This window comes from Pongo pygmaeus, chromosome X (genome assembly GCF_028885625.2).
Source record: "Pongo pygmaeus isolate AG05252 chromosome X, NHGRI_mPonPyg2-v2.0_pri, whole genome shotgun sequence".
Lineage (NCBI taxonomy): Eukaryota > Metazoa > Chordata > Mammalia > Primates > Hominidae > Pongo > Pongo pygmaeus.
The window spans coordinates 90,601,050-90,617,534 of NC_072396.2; the positions used below are offsets into that span (position 1 = coordinate 90,601,050).

A 16,485-nucleotide genomic window follows, 5' to 3' on the forward strand; every position below is an offset into this window, starting at 1 on the left:
CCATGTTGGCCAGGCTGGTCTTGAACTCCTGACCTCAAGTGATCTGCCCACCTCAGCCTCCCAAAGTGCTGGGATTACAGGCATGAGCCACTGTGCCTGGCCGCAACAGTTTTTATTATCTTAATGTCTATATTACACAGGACAAGAAAAAAAAATGTGAAAATTGCAGTGCTTTGCCTTGTTAATTAAATATATATTTTTTGAGTTAGCTAGGTTTATAGCAGTATTGAAATTATGGTTTCAAACTCATCTATTAGGAAAACCCTTAATTTTTGTATAAAACACGTGATGGCTCAGTGCCTCAATTTTTTTAAAAAATTTTTTGAAGAGGTGGAGTCCCACTACATTGCCCAAGCTGGAGTGCAGTGGCTATTCGTAGGCATGATCATAGTGCGTTGCAGCCTCAAACTCCTGGGCTCAAGTGATCCTTCTACCTCAGCATCCTGAATAGCTGAAACTACGGATTCATGCCACTGTACCAAGCCCATTGCCTCCATATTTTAGCTAAGACTGAAATATCAGTATATATTCTCAGTGATTGTGGGTATGTGCACATACGTGCATGTGTGTGAACAAGAGAAGGAGATGACTAATGAAAACAGAACTGTCTATCATTAGTACTGTGGTAACATGAAAATGTGAATATGCATAGATTACAGACAGGTATAATTGCACAGTTATTAGTGAGCATATTGATAAAAATGTCAAATCTGTGTAATTAAGGGCACGTTCCTCATGAAAGACTTTATAGGAGGTGACAAACTGTGAATTCTTTGTTATACAGACTGTTTTCCATGATAGTGTCATTCTGATTTTGAATTATCTTTAATTTTTAATCTTAATCCTCTAAAATATCTTCTTTATACCTTTATTGGATACAAGTAAATTTATAATCCATAGAATTCATTCTTGGAAAAATATTTTCCTTTTATTTGTATGGGCTCATGTTTTTTACTATTTTGTTTCCTGAATCTGTGTTACAAATTGGCCCATTATGCATGTTTTTCTGCAGTGTAAATTGATTTTCACAACCTCTATATCTATAAAACCAACTGGTTGATATATGTCTTTAATTTTATTCGATTTCTTGAAGCTTTGGCGATGCATCCTTAAAATTAGGTATCATTTTTGAAACGATTTTTTGAAATGTGAAAAATAACTAGTTAAAAAATATATTGTGATAGGAAGCAATATTAAAATCTTGTAAATGTAGCAAAAATTAACCTTTATATAGCCCAGTGGTTTTTTGAATTGTGATTCCCACACCAGCAACTTTAGCATTAATTGGGCACTTATTAGAAATTCAAATTGCCAGGCTCTACTCTATACCTACTGAGTAAGAAACTATGGAAGCAAGGAATGTGTATTTAAAAGACTTTCAGTGCATTCTTATGCATGATAAAGTTTGAGAACTATGCTCTAAAGTGCTGGATGAATAACCTGCTCCCTTCTACCTTCCATTGACTCTTTCTACTCAGTCAGATAAGTTAACTAACCAAATATGAAAGCAGTGATTTTTAAATTTGGCACCTGAATTGCCAGGTCAGAACAGTAAATTTCCCTTCCTGATCTGTGCCAGATTAAGAAGAGAAGTTTCTTTCTTGGTTGAAAAAAAAGACTGGATGTCTCCTGGCAGGGAAGCAAAATGAGAAATCTGCTTTGCAGCCTCTTTGGCCAACCAGATGCCTGAGCCCCCAGTAAGACTAAAAGCAAACCTGTATTAGAATCCTGGGGAATATGGGCAACATGGATGACTTGACACATCAGGTTGAAAGCTGCCACTGAGGGACCACGGTGGTTGGCATACTCAGATTTCAGAGGGAAGGCACAAAGCCATTTTACAAATGAGCCAGAGTGACAAAACATTATCACCTGGAAGGGTCATCTAATTTATGGAAATGGGCGCCTTCCTCCTCCATCTATCCCAAACACATCTCTTTAAAACAGCAGCTTTCTTTCTACCTTACCCCATTCCCAATCCTGCCTCTTGTTTGCCAATTTATGATGCAAACTGTTATAATGTTACTTGGCACTCATAAAATGTTATTTTTTGTGCAGCCTTTTACACAGAGGTAGCCAGGCTGGTTTTCTGGAGAAGGGACATGTACATGCCTTTGGTGCTTTTTGTTTGTTTATATCAGAAGTTCTTGTTTTTCTTTGCAGATTTTAGATCAAATTCTAGTCTGTTTCTGGAACCTCAGCAGTTTTGTATTTCTAGGCTCTATAAAATATAGAGTTACTCCAAAAAATCAGTCAAGTCTTCTTTATCTCTGATAGAATAATAGATCATCTCAGAGATGATGGGAAACTATGTGTGTGGGAGAGAAAGGTTTATGCTTTAAATTTTTTTGCTCAGAAGACTATGCTATGTAGACAAGTTCAATAAATTTACACTAGACATTCTGTGACAACTATACAAGCTATTTTTCGAAATTGTAAAATTTCAATTTGTCACAATATTTGTAGATTATAGTAATCATTTATTTTATTGGAGAGACTAAGAGTTGACCAGAAACTCTTTACAGCCATCCCCTTTCTTCCTTCATTCTACCACATATTTGTAAATAAATACATACATAAATTATATATTCCTGTACAATCTTGTCTTCTTGAATAAAAAAGAAATAGTGGAATCAATCTGATGATTCGAAATCTTACAGGGCTTTAAGGTTACCAGTCTACATATCAAATATCATTGCATATGTTATAGATAGACACATGATGGTGACTATTCTAGATACTGAGGAGACAACAGTGAGCAAATAAAAATCAGACAAAAGTCACTACCCTCAAAAAGATTCAATTGTACTGGAATAAAATATTTAATAAAATAAATAATTATATTATATTGTATATTAAATGGTGCTTAATTTTACAGAACAAATAAATCGTCTCAATGGGGTAGAAATAGGGGTGCAGATTGCAGAGTTAAATAGGATGGTCAGTATAGGTTTCACAAAGAAGATACCATTTGAGCAGATCATATGGGTGGCAATCTCAAATGAAATGCATAAACACTCTAAAACACACCTTGTAAAGCATTTTGTTAGTTCTAAATTTTTATTTGACTTTTTTTCTTATTAAGCTTATTATATTCTCTACAGTTTGAATATCCCTTATCTGGAATGCTTCAGACCACACATGTTTCCATTATTGGTCCATTCTTGCATCGCTATAACGAAACACCAGAAACTGAGTAATTTATAAAGCAAAGAGGTTTAACTGGATAATGGTTCTTCAGGCTGTACAGGAAATATGATACTGGCATCTGCTCAGCTTCTGAAGTGGCCTCAGGAAACTTTCAGTCATGGCAGAAGGCAAAGGAGAAGCAAGCCTGTCTTGGCACACATGTTTAAATAACCAGATCTCATGAGAACTGACTCACTCACTATCATCATGAGAACCGCACCAGGAGATGGTGCTAGACCATTCATGAGAACTTTCTCCCAGTGATCCAATCACCTTCCACCAGGCTGCATCTCCAACACTGGGGATGACAATTTGACATGAAAAGTAGGTAAGGACACAGATCCAAACCATATCATTCTGCCCTGAGCCCTCCCAAATCACATGCCCTTCTCACATTTCAAAATACAATCATGCCTTCCCAACAGTACCCCAAAGTCTTAACTAATTCCATCATTAACTCAAAAGTCTGCAGTCCAGAGTCTTATCTGAGACAAGGCTAGTCCTTTCTGCCTATGACCCTGTAAAACAAAAACAAGTTAGTTACTTCCAAAAAACAATGAGGGTATAGACATCGGGTAAATACTCCCATTCTGAAAGGGAGAAATTATCCAGAAGAAATGGGCTACAGGCCCCATGCAAGTCTGAAACCTAGCAGCGCAGTCATTAAATCTTAAAGCTCCAAAAGAGTATCCTTTGACTTCATGTCTCACATCCAGGGAATACTGGTACAATAGGCTCCCAAGGCCTTGGGCAGATCTGCCCCTGTGGCTTTGCAGGATTCAACCTCCACGGTTGCCCTCAAGGGCTAGTGTTGATTGCCTGTGGCTTTTCTAGGTTCATAGCGCAGCCTGTTGGTGAATCCATAATTCTGGGTTCTGGAGGATGATGGCCCCCTGTCACAGCTCCACTACTAGGCAGTGCCCCAGTGGGGACTCTGTGTGGGGACTCTAACTCCATATTTCCCTTCTGCTCTACACTCATAGAGGTTCTCCATGAGGGCTCCACCCCTGCCACAGGCTTCTGCCTGGGGAACCAGGCTTTTCCACACATTCTCTAAAATTTAGGCACAGACTCCCAAGCCTCAGCTCTTGCACGCTGTGCTCCTGCAGGCTTAACACCACATGAAAGCAGCCAAGGCTTATAGCTTGTTCCTCTGAAGTATCAGTCCAAGCTGTACCTGGGTCCGTTTTAGCCATGGCTGAAGGTGGAGTGCGTGGGATGCAGGGAGCAGTGTTCTGAGGCTACACAGGGCTGTGTGGCCCTGGGCCTGGTCCACAAAACCATTTTTTCCCTCCTAGGCCTCCAGGCCTGTAATGGAAGGGGCTGCCAGGAAGTTCCCTGAAATGCCTTTGAGGCATTTTCCCTATTGTCTTGGCTATTAACATTTAGCTCCTCTTTACTTATGCAAATTTCTTCAGCCCACTTGAATTCCTCACCAGAAAATGGGCTTTTTTTTTTTCCTACACATGACCAGGCTGCAAAATAAGTTCCAGTATCAGGTCATTTGTTTGCTCACACATAAAAGCATACACTGTTATAAGCAGCCAGGCTACATCTTGAACACTTTGCTTCTTAGAAATTTCTTCTGGCAAATACTCTAAATCATCACTCTCAAGTTCAAAGTTCCACAGATCCCTACAGCAGGCACACAATGCAGCAAGGCTCTTTGCTAAAGCATAGCAAAAGTGACCTTTCCTCCAGTTTCCAAGAAGTTTCTCATTTCCATCTGAGACCTCCTCAGTCTGGGCTTCATTGTCCATGTAACTATAAGCATTTTAGTCATAACAATTTAAAAAGTCTCTAGGAAGTTCCAAACCTTCCCTCATCTTCCTGTCTTCTTCTGACCTTCTATATTCCTCCAATCTCTTCCTGTTATCTAGTTCCAAAGCTGCTTCCATGATTTTAGGTATCTTTATAGCAATACCCCACTTCTGGTACCAATTTTCTGCATTTGTCTGTTCTTGCACTGCTATAAAGAAATACTTGAGACTGGGTAACTTATAAAGAAAACAGGTTTAATTGGCTCACAGTTTCACAGGCTGTACAGGAATCATGATGCTGGCACCTGCTTGGCTTCTGGGGAGGCCTCAGGGAACTTTCAATCATGGTAGAAGGCAAAGCGGAAGCAAGCATGTCTTATATGACCAGAGCAGGAGGAAGAGATAGATGAGGAGGTGTCATACACTTTTAAATAACCAGATCTCATGAGACATCACTCACTCACTATCTTGAGAACTCCACTCCCACAATCCAATCACCTCACACCAGGCCTCATCTCCAACACTGAGGATTTTTGATGTGAGATTTGTGTAGTGACACAGGTCCAAACCATATAATTTTTAATTTGAGGTTTTTCAGATTTTGCAGTACTTGCACATACATAATTAAATATGTTGGGGATGGGACTCAGGTCTAAACATGAACTTAATTTACTTTTCGTATACACCTTATAAACTTAGCCAGAAGGTAGTTTTATAAAATGTTTTTAATAACTTTGTGCATGAAACAAAATTTTTATTGTATTTTGACTGTGATCTGTCACATTATGTCAGGTGTGAATTACTCCACTTGTGGCTTAATGTCTGAGCTCAAAAAGTTTTACATTTTGAAGCGTTTCAGATTTTAGATTTTCCAATAAGGGATCCTCAACCTGTAGAAGGGGAAATCTAGTTAACTGTCCTTTCATTGTGATTTTCCTATATGAAAAATAGGAAAGAACAGTGCTTCCCAACCAGTATTGACATTTGGCCAGATAATTCTTTGTTGGGAATCCAGCGGTGGTCGGGGGTGAAGGGCTTTCCTGTGCTTTGTGGGTGTTTTGCAGCATCACTGGCCTCTACCACTAGATGTCAGCAGTACTTAGTCTTGACAAACATTTCCCTAGCTATTGCCATATGTCCTCGGTGCAACAAAATTGCTCCTGGTTAAAAACCACTGACCTGTGTCTTCAGGCCTTCAATGACTTGGAAAGCAAAAGTGGGCTAATTTAAGGTGAAGCTGGGCTCATCCAGTTTTTATCTAGAGAAGGATATTTCCAAACATTGTGTTTCATGAGGTGTTAATAGATGCTTAGGTTGTCAAATATATGACTATATACTCCTCTTCCACTGCTGTAAATTTTCAACTGCCATTTAATTTATTTAACAAACATTTATACTGCATTTACTTTGGGTCAGAAATTATTCTATCAATTTTGCTAATAGTAGTTCATTAATCTTTATAACAGCCCTAAGAGGTAGGTGTTACTATTATCCTAACTTTATAGATAAATAAAATGAGGCATAGAAAGGTTAAGCAACTTTCCCAGGGTTCTACAAATCATAGAGCAGGGATTCAAACCCAAGAAATCAGGCTCCAGTGTATTTTGCTCTTCATTATGCTCTCTGCTTCCTCTCTTGACATATAACATATGTTAATATTTACTATTCGTATTTTATTTATTAAAAAAAATTCCACAGGATTTTGGGATACAGTTGGTATTTGGTTACAAGAGTAAGTTCTTTAGCAGTGATTTGTGAAATGGGGTCTGAGATGTTCTGCTCTAAAAGATTTAGCAAGTTAGAAATAAAGGAAAACTGTGCCCTGTGAAATATGAGTTTCAGATAAATGAGACATCAATTTTTAGTCTAAATATGTCTCATGGAATATTTTGGACATAATTATATTAAACAATGATTTGCTGTTTATCTGAAATTCAAATTCCACAGAGCACCCTGTAATGTATCTAGCAATCCTAGCTTTAAGGAAAAATTGTTAAATATTGTTTAGGCCAGTTTTCTCAACACTAATTTGAGCAAGGAAGCTTTTCTTGTTAGAACACCTAATATCACGGGGAAGTTCTGTGGGGCTTTAGTCTAAGGACAGTGGGAATGCCTTTCAGCTAGAGAGTGAACAGATTATTAAGGGTTCAATCCAAAGTACAGTGATCTCTTCTTTGAACTCCTAGAGGCAAATAACAATCTATGCCGCATGAACATGATTCAAGCTTAAGTGTCCACTGTTTTCCTAAATAATGTATCCGCTACTTAATGACAAGAACTGGGTATCATATTTCTTCCAAACCTTTTACTGGACATAATATTTGTTATTGGAGTAATATTTTGTCTAAAAGACGACTGAATTCCAATACATGATTTATAAAGGCGCCTGTTATGTGAAATTGCTAATCTAAGGATCCACAGCAAATGAACATAATTGGTTTTAGAGTATCTGTGTCACTTTCTCAGGCTGGTACGTCTTCATTCCTTTGCTACTAGTTTTCTGTTTTCATTTATCTGTGTTATTTTTATTTCATCTCCTTAAATAAATACAACAATTTGGGGATCAAGCTTTTCTTTTCCACATTTGATGATGGCAATACTTGAGGAGTCATTGAAGCTATGTACACTTCCTTATATTCACGCAAGTCACATTACACAGCAGTTGGTCATTTTATTGTTGTAATTGTTCCTCAGTTTGTTAGAGGGAAGCAGGTGTCTCACTTGTCCCGAGTGTAATAATAATGACATTGCGAAAAAAAAAGAGTCACTTGGGACAATTGTATTTAGGGAAAAGTTCTCAAATAAAATAATAAAGTATAATTTACTTGATAACAAATAAAACTGATGACCTGGTAGGTAGCTACATTTTTCTACTGCTGGGTTAGTCAGCTGTGTTAAGTTTATATTCCTGTATCACAATCCTTAAAGCCCAGAGGAGAGACACTCCATGGAAAATGGGAAAATAAGCACTAGAATCATATAGAGAGCCTCTAGCAGCCTGGACTTAATTTTCTGGGTGATTTTTCTATTTTGAGTATTCACTATATATTTATCTTTTTTTCCTACAAAAATTCTTGTCAACTTTTATATCTATTCATCTGGGCTCTACGAAATAAATTAAAATGAAGAGCTTATTCTCTAAGTGGATACCCAAGTGCTATTACAAAGTGTGGCAGGTTTAACAAACGGCTTAATAAAAGTGGTTTCCACTTTGCTTTAATAAGTGAAGAGATCACTCATGTCCTTGACTAGATAGCAGTTCTCCTATCCTTACTTTGTAGTTTATACTATTATGTTCTATGTGCTGATAAAGGTTTTACTATTTACATTTTGAATACCAGCTTTTTAAATAAAAAAAATCGAAATCCTTTTTCCTGGGTTCAATAAGAGATGCTCTTATTTAACCAATAGCCTATGTTTCTAGAACTTGCCCATTTTAAATTTTATTGCCAATTAGGATTTTTCAACCCTATCTAGTAAACGACTACATAACAGTGCACTTATTTAAATTCTGAGCAAAATTCAGATGCTGTTCAGATGTAAAAATATATTACAAGATTGAAATTGATTTCCAATTCATTTACCATTCATTTTTGTAGCAAACGAGTTAAATAGGAAAAAGAAATCTGATGTATGGTTTGACAGTTTCCTCTTGCATACACTAAAACATAATACACTTCTACTACTTTTGGGCTATTATGGACCTTAACATGCAATGTGACCTTGGTCTGAAAAGCATGTTTGGTTAGCACAGAAACTTAATCATAAGAAGTCATAAGTAGAATCCTTTTTCTTTATGGCCCTTTTTCTAGGACTAGGGAATTTATTGCTTGTGGGACAGGTAGGATATGAACAATGGGCCAAATAGAGTCCAGGGTTATCTCATCCATGTTAAAACTGCTGCTGAAAATCGATGTGACCTCTGCTACACTGTCATCCCAGTTCCCACCCTCTGTGTCCTATTTGTCTTTTGATAGAAGCTTAGATCCGTGTGCTGTCTCTATGTGTCTCTCTTGGGCCAGATTATCAAAATGAATCATTGCCTGCATACCTCTTATATTTCTATTTATTTTCCTGGTGTTGACTAGGTCTGATGAAATATGATTCTTTTTGTATTTGATCCTCACTGCAGCAAGCAACACCTAATTCAGCTGTGTCTATCTCTTTAAAGAAGAGTAATACTATTTTGAAACTCCAATTTACTGTACAGCAACATTATAAACCATAGACCATGCAACCTGTCTTCATCATCAATAGTAATTTTCCTTTCAGCCAATTTAATGTCATTTTTTTCATCTTCAAATAGAAGACTTCTAACAAATTTAATGTAGTTATAATTTTGTTTTATGCATACTGAATGTATTGCTTTCCTTTTCAGCTATCTTGTTTGTAAAGTAACCCTCAGAGTCTCACCACTGAGGTTATACATATGTGTAGGTGATATGTAACAATGAATCCATTATTTTAAGAACTCTGTTCTTGACACAAAATATTTATTCAGGGAAATGATTATATTGTCTCTGAATCAGCAGGAAGTTAATGTTATAACTTTGTAGCACTTCATTTTATAATAGTAGCTTTTCCAGGCCACATAAATTAATAATTTAAGATTCATAAACATCAGTATAAAAGTACAGAACCTTTCCAGCTATTATAAATATTGATATATCATCATTATAAAGTCATTCCATCCACTTAATGCATTCATGTGGAGAAGGAAAAAATACTACTTAAATATAGACATCAAACAATGCAATTGTAGCATAACACTGTGGTTAACTGTTGAGAAATGTACCTTAGAAACCTTAGATCTGTGGCCTAAGACATGTTTTAGTAGTGTTTTTATAAGATAATACTTCAAAAGAAACCATGTAGCTGAATAAGGTCACAGAGTTTGTGATAATGTGCTGATTCTCTCTGGAATAATTTACCTCTTCTAAACCTATCACTGACTTTATAAAAAGAAAGTAGAGAGGCAAATGTCTTGAAAGAGTTTAGGGTTAATTTTAAATAGTCAGAGTTACATAAACTAGAGTATGAAAATAAATTACAAGTGAGTTGTAGAAAACATTTGCGTCTGTGAACAAAATATTGTTTTCAAAGCTTTACTAAAAAATAATTCCTGGTAAGTTATTCTCATAGCTTTCTGTGCTAAAGAAAATTAATGGTATAGTTCATGCATTTTATTGAATTGTTTAAGGTCAATAAACAAATGCTGTTTTTAATATTTGGATTCAAACAGTGTGAAACTGTTGACTCTAATATAATCATATAGCATTTTTTAAATTGCTATTGGTTTGGAAAAATAAAAAATGTAAAGGTGATACATAGTAAGAGCCTTTTATTCAGAGATAGTACTAAGTAATCTCACTGAAGTTTCCCACAAATGAATGGCACAACTTGCCACACAAGAAATTCCACAGCAAAAGGTAACTGTTAAATTAATAGGGCTCAAGACTCTGCACACTGCATATGTAGGCTGCTTGCAACAGAAAAAAATGAAGTCTTAATATATCACAAATCCATATTCTATACCTATAGGAACCAGAACCAATAGACTTTTTTTTTGTTTCCAAACCATGTGAAATTGGTTATGTCTAGATTTAAGCCAAGTCTTTATTCTTGAGTGAGTCTCATTAGAATATATGGAGTCACTGAATTTTTTTTCTGACAAGAGAGATGCATACTTTTTAAACTTTGCCTGTGCTCTCTTGCTGAAATTAAGATACTCCAGTGAGCAGCGTAACTGTTTGAGGTGCTATGATTCACCCCATCATGCACTGCTGATGAACTCAACTAAGAGTAACTGAATTTCTTTCGTTAACATCCCAAGATTACCTCTCCGTGGCAGTTTCTTTTTACATATGTAGTTACAGAAGAAAAATTATCTAATTCGTACAGGTTATATGAAAGATTGTCAGCTAGAATAACCAAGTATTCAGGGTTCTCAAAGTAGGAGGGGATTCCCTTTATAATTAAGTATATCTGTTTGAAGCAAATATAAAACATATTTATAAACAAAAATTCTACTCATAGCTCTTTATTGAGTAATGAGAATATTGAAGAATACGACATAAAAATAAAAGAGGAGAATAGATGTAACTTGTGATTTTATGTCATACGTGTTATTTTCTGATAAGGGATATTCCATGAAATAAAAAGTAACACTGGAAACAATCCAAATAGTCATCAACTAGAAAATGTTTAAATGCAAGCTAGTATATTCATGAAACAAAATACTACTCAGCAATACAAATAAACTACCGATACCTGCCACAACATGGATAAGCTTAAAAAGCATGCTAAGAGAAAGAAGCCAGACACAAAAAACCATGTATCGTAGGATTCTATTTATATGAAACATTCAGAAAAGGCAAACCTTTGGAGATAAGGCAGATTAATGGTTTTTAGGCGCTGAGGTGGGAAAGAAGATTAACTGTAAATGGACATGAGGAGTCTTTATAGGGGAAATTAAGATGTTCTAAAATAGATTTGTGGTAATGATTAGACAACTCTAGAAATTTACTAAAAATGAAGTGTATACTTAAAATAGGTGAATTTTATTGTAGGTAAATTGTTTCGATAAAGCTGTTAAAATAATCAAGATAAATAAATTGATTGATACATTAATAGATTTATAGAGGAAAAATAAAATGTTGCTTACGTTTTTCCAGGAAGTGATCTGAATATTTAATTTATAGATATTCATAAGCACATATGTCAGTTGTATGTATCTTAAATTTTTTCTCCAGATTTTATAACTTTTTAGCCATAAGCATTGTTTCAGTTTCACAAGTTCTTTACTGAAATATTTATTTTTTGAAATTAGAGGCAGCTGGAGAATAAATATGACTTCTAATTATGAGAATGTCAGCCATTTAGTTTTAGAAACAAAATCTTTATAGATGCTTAGTAGAGGTGGCTTAGTGAGACTTTTGAGCTCTTAATCTGTGAACCTTCTGATACTAATTTTGTTTTTGCAGAAGAGGTACCAGTTCAAATTCCAATAATGAAGTCACCCTTGGACAAGATACAGCTGACTCCTGGGCAGGCATTGCCCACTGGATTCCCTGGACCATTCATTTTTGCCGATAGTCTGTCCTCCGTGGAGACTCTGTTGACCAACATTCAGGTCAACAATATTTCTATAAACAAAATAAATGTAATACAAGACATTAGCACCTACATATATTATTTTATATTTGATAAATTAAAACAGATAAGATGAACTGCATGTCATTTCCTGTACCTTGACAGGGTCTGCTGAAAGTTGCTTTGGATAATGCTCGCATCCAGGAGAAGCAGATTCAACAAGAAAAGAAGGAGCTGCGACTGGAGCTCTACAGAGAGAGAGAAATTAGAGAAAACCTTGAAAGACAACTTGCAGTTGAGCTTCAAAGCAGAAGTAAGTTTTACAAGTTCAATTACAGAGTGAATATTATGTTGGGGGTATTTTCAGTTCTAATAGAAATATTCTCCAAGATATCTTGGAGGCTGAGGCGGGAGGATCACGAGGTCAGGAGATTGAGACCCTCCTGGCTAACACGGAGAAACCCCATCTCTACTAAAAATACAAAAAAAAAAAAAAAAAAAAAAAAAAAAATTAGCTGGGCGTGGTGGCGGGCGCCTGTAGTCCCAACTACTCGGGAGGCTGAGGCAGGAGAATGGCGTGAACGTGGGAGGTGGAGGTTGCAGTAAGCCAAGATTGTGCCACTGCACTCCAGCCTGGGCGACAGAGGGAGACTCCGTCTCAAATAATAATAATAATAATAGTAATAATAATAATAATAACAACAACATAGCTACATGAAACCTTGGAGGTCACTTACCTTGGTCCCCTGGCCAACTATATGGTCCTTCGACTTTGAAACAACTACCTATGTGATCTTTGGTCTTCAGGCTTTGAAAACTAGTAGCTATGTTATCTTGGGTAAATTTCTTGACCTGTCAAGGACTCAGGTTCTTCATCTATAAAATTGAGATAAAAGTGTTTTTCTTACTTGAAAGTTTATTTTTATGACTGGCAGCACAGTAGATTTATTTGCACCAGCATCACCACATACCCACTAGTAATGCATTGCACTAGGACATTAGGATGACTACAGTGTCACTAGGTGATAGGAATTTCCAGCTCCGTTATAATCTTATGGAACCACCATTGTATATGCGGTCCATCATTGACTGAAATCTCATTATGCAGCCTTTGACTGTATATGCACATACAGAGAAAGAGCAAGAGAGAGGCAGAGAGAGAGAGAGAGAGACTGATGATATGTACACTAAACAGACAGATATTTGCCTTTAGAACTGGTAACATTTCAGATGAATGGACACTTGCCATTTTCAGTTTTAAAGACTGTATTTTGCAACCTAATAGATATTTTCAGGATTATTTTTGCATTTTGAAATATGAATAGTAATCAGTAACCTGATGAATAATAAGAATATTTTTCTTAAGAGAATTACAAAATGTTTAAAGAATCATTAAATGCATATAGAGAGTCAAAGTAGAAGACAATTCTCCACCACCACTACCACCATCATACAAATGCATGTGTATTACAGAATATACACTCTGGAAATGTGGAAATAGAAAGAAGTCAGTTGTGTGATTGAAATACAGTAAATAAAGCACTCCTTAGATGACCCTGATGAGAAATAGTACCAAAAGAACGCTAATCATATGTCAAGTGAAATATTTCTATATCTCTCTGTATCTATACCTATATCTGTGGCTTATAATTCATCAAAACTGGCATCCCTATTTCTTTGCTCAAGTCTTTGCAAACTACCTTTTACATTTCAGCTACCATGCAAAAGCGCCTGAAGAAGGAGAAAAAAACCAAGAGAAAATTGCAGGAAGCCTTGGAATTTGAATCAAAGCGCCGGGAGCAAGTGGAGCAGGCACTTAAGCAAGCCACCACTAGTGACAGTGGCCTGAGGATGTTAAAAGGTAATGTCTGATTTGGACTTTCACACTCAAGGTAAACAAAGCAAAACTGATTGAAGAAAAATAGAAGAAGGAAAAAAAAGAGGAAGGCAGGAAGAAAGGAAGGGAGAGAGGGAAACACAGACGTATTTTGTCCAGGAATGATTAAAAAATCAATTTGAGGCCAAGTGTTTTAAATCATGAATTAAATCCAGTCAAAATAATCACTGTTCAGGAGATACAAATAGCCTTGGAATAATAGGAAGTCCTACTGACTTTTGCAGTAGAAGCAATAACGCTGATAACCATCCTGCACCTGAAATGTAGGTGGATTAGGTCCATTCATGTTAGAATATGCTGATGTTTGGTGAACTGTATTGTGATTAGCTATACAATGCTTGTTCCTTCAATGCAGATTGCATCAGTGTTGCCATGCCTAAGGACTACCAGGTTGAAAAAACATGTTCTAAGTAAATCCCTGCAGATCCTGTAAATGGAGATGCTTGAATTATGAAAGATCTTAATTCCAAACTTTTCTGATTCCATTTTTAATTCTGAGGCCTCATAACATTGTTTCATCTCACTCAGACCCAATTTCAAGTAAATGTTCAAGTAAATATGTACACACACAAACAGAACCTTTTTACATCAAAATTACTAGCTTTTACCTGAACAGCACAATCATAAAACATTTGTCCCTAGAGCCAGTACTACATGAAGACCACAAACCATAATGAGTATTTTGGTATTCACTTGCACTTACTATATATACACACACACATATATATATACACATATATATACACACATATATATACACACATATATACACACATATATATACACATATATACACACATATATATACACATATATACACACACACACACACATATATATATACACACATATATACACATATATACACACATATTTATATATATATACACATATGTACATATATAAATATGTGTATATATATGAATATATATATATCATAAATAATATCATCAATCACATTTTACAAAGGGAAAATATACCATGAGGATGGGGGCAAGTTAACCTGATAGTCTTAGGGGGTTTTAACGGACAGACTATTTTCCTAAGATTTATTTTTAAAGAATAAAAAAAAAATAGAGGTATTTACAATATACCTAGAAATATATGCTCAATTATAAAATTCAGCTGCAGTTTATAATCATCCCTCCTACCATTAAAAACAAACAGACATACAAAAAACAAAAATGCCACCCAAGGTCTTATGTTATCTATAGGACCAAAGTACTGGCTTACTGGAGTTTTCTCTTTAAATGGAATCGGGAACCACCTAATTGTACCTTAATCTTGCATATCATTTATTTCAGATACTGGAATGCCAGATATTGAAATAGAAAACAATGGGACTCCTCATGACAGTGCTGCTATGCAAGGTACAGTCAACTGAAAACTTCTTTCTATGACTGCTTAATATGTGACCCCTGGGGATGAGGTGGGGATGAGCTCCTGTGATGATACTCTTCATATAAATAAAATAAATAAGTTTTGACACTTCTTACTTTATGACAAAGGAAGCAATTTGCAGTTTTTTGAGAAAAAATACTTAATATGGCTTTGAAAACCCAATAACTCTGGTTACATAGGGACTAATAATTTTACATATACGATGTGAGCAAATACGTGTAGCTGTAAAAAGAATACACATTTGTATGTCAGGCATATTCTAAAAATGCATAAATGTGAATGTAATTTACCTTTTAAAAGTGTACAATGCCATGAGGTATTTTTGTAATTTCACCACTTTGCTGTTTGTAAAAGCCACAGGTACAATAATTGTAACCTATCAAAATTTTGAAGGTATTCAAGACAACATTTTTTTATCCTTTAAATTTTGATGTTAATCTTAGAGACCACTTAAGTATGAAAATCAGAACATGACTTATAATTCGTGATTTACATGATTATCACAATTGCTTACATCTTAAAAAATATTTGAAAATATTCAGTAGTAAGAGAACAGATGAAACAAATCAATATAGAGTCTCACTGGAGTGCAAAAGCACATAAAAATATGAGTTAAATGTGACCACTGAAAATTTTCCAGTGTGATTCCAATGCACTTCTAGACTTTTGCATGCAGATTACATTTATTTTCACATTTATTGTGATAAAATGCCTCACTCTAATAAAAAATAAAGAATATTTTTATGAGAAAACTATTTCCTAACTTTGAAAAATTAGGACAACCATGAATATGTCGCTCGCTGGAATTAATCAGTGCCTTTCTCCTATGTGATGAGTGGATCTTCATAAAGGCAACAGAACTGGTTGTGACCAAAATATCCATTTGGGTTCATCTAAGGGTCACCATTTTATGTGGTAGCTTCATAAGTTGTTTTACATGTAGTTTTACAAGTCATCTTTATAAAACCAGAAATGTTAGCTCTCCTGGATACTCTAGTGATGCATGATTCTGTTGCAGCTGGGTAGACCTAACTAATGCACTAACTATGTTAGGTGTAAAAGCATGCATGCTTAACTCATTCAATGAAGCTTTTGCTGGTTCTTATCCCTTTTTTGCTTGCCTGCTTTATTCCCTCAGCTTAAAGG

General features: G+C 35.6%; 1 protein-coding gene and 1 long non-coding RNA gene across 2 annotated transcripts in view; one reads left to right on the forward strand and one right to left on the reverse strand.

Annotated features, from left to right (window-relative positions):
* The window catches only part of DACH2 (dachshund family transcription factor 2), a 672,782-nt gene that overhangs the window by 640,802 nt on the left and 15,495 nt on the right, over positions 1 to 16,485 (forward strand). Inside the window, exons 8-11 of the mRNA XM_054470661.1 lie at positions 11,933 to 12,081; positions 12,207 to 12,354; positions 13,756 to 13,902; positions 15,243 to 15,308. Coding sequence (XP_054326636.1) covers positions 11,933 to 12,081; positions 12,207 to 12,354; positions 13,756 to 13,902; positions 15,243 to 15,308 — 510 coding nt within the window. The remainder of the gene's footprint in view (positions 1 to 11,932; positions 12,082 to 12,206; positions 12,355 to 13,755; positions 13,903 to 15,242; positions 15,309 to 16,485) is intronic.
* Positions 12,019 to 12,866, reverse strand: LOC134739001 (uncharacterized). The gene is made up of 3 exons (XR_010125359.1): positions 12,779 to 12,866; positions 12,199 to 12,289; positions 12,019 to 12,094 (listed from the first exon to the last, which is right to left on the reverse strand). It is a non-coding gene; the product is annotated as an uncharacterized LOC134739001 (long non-coding RNA).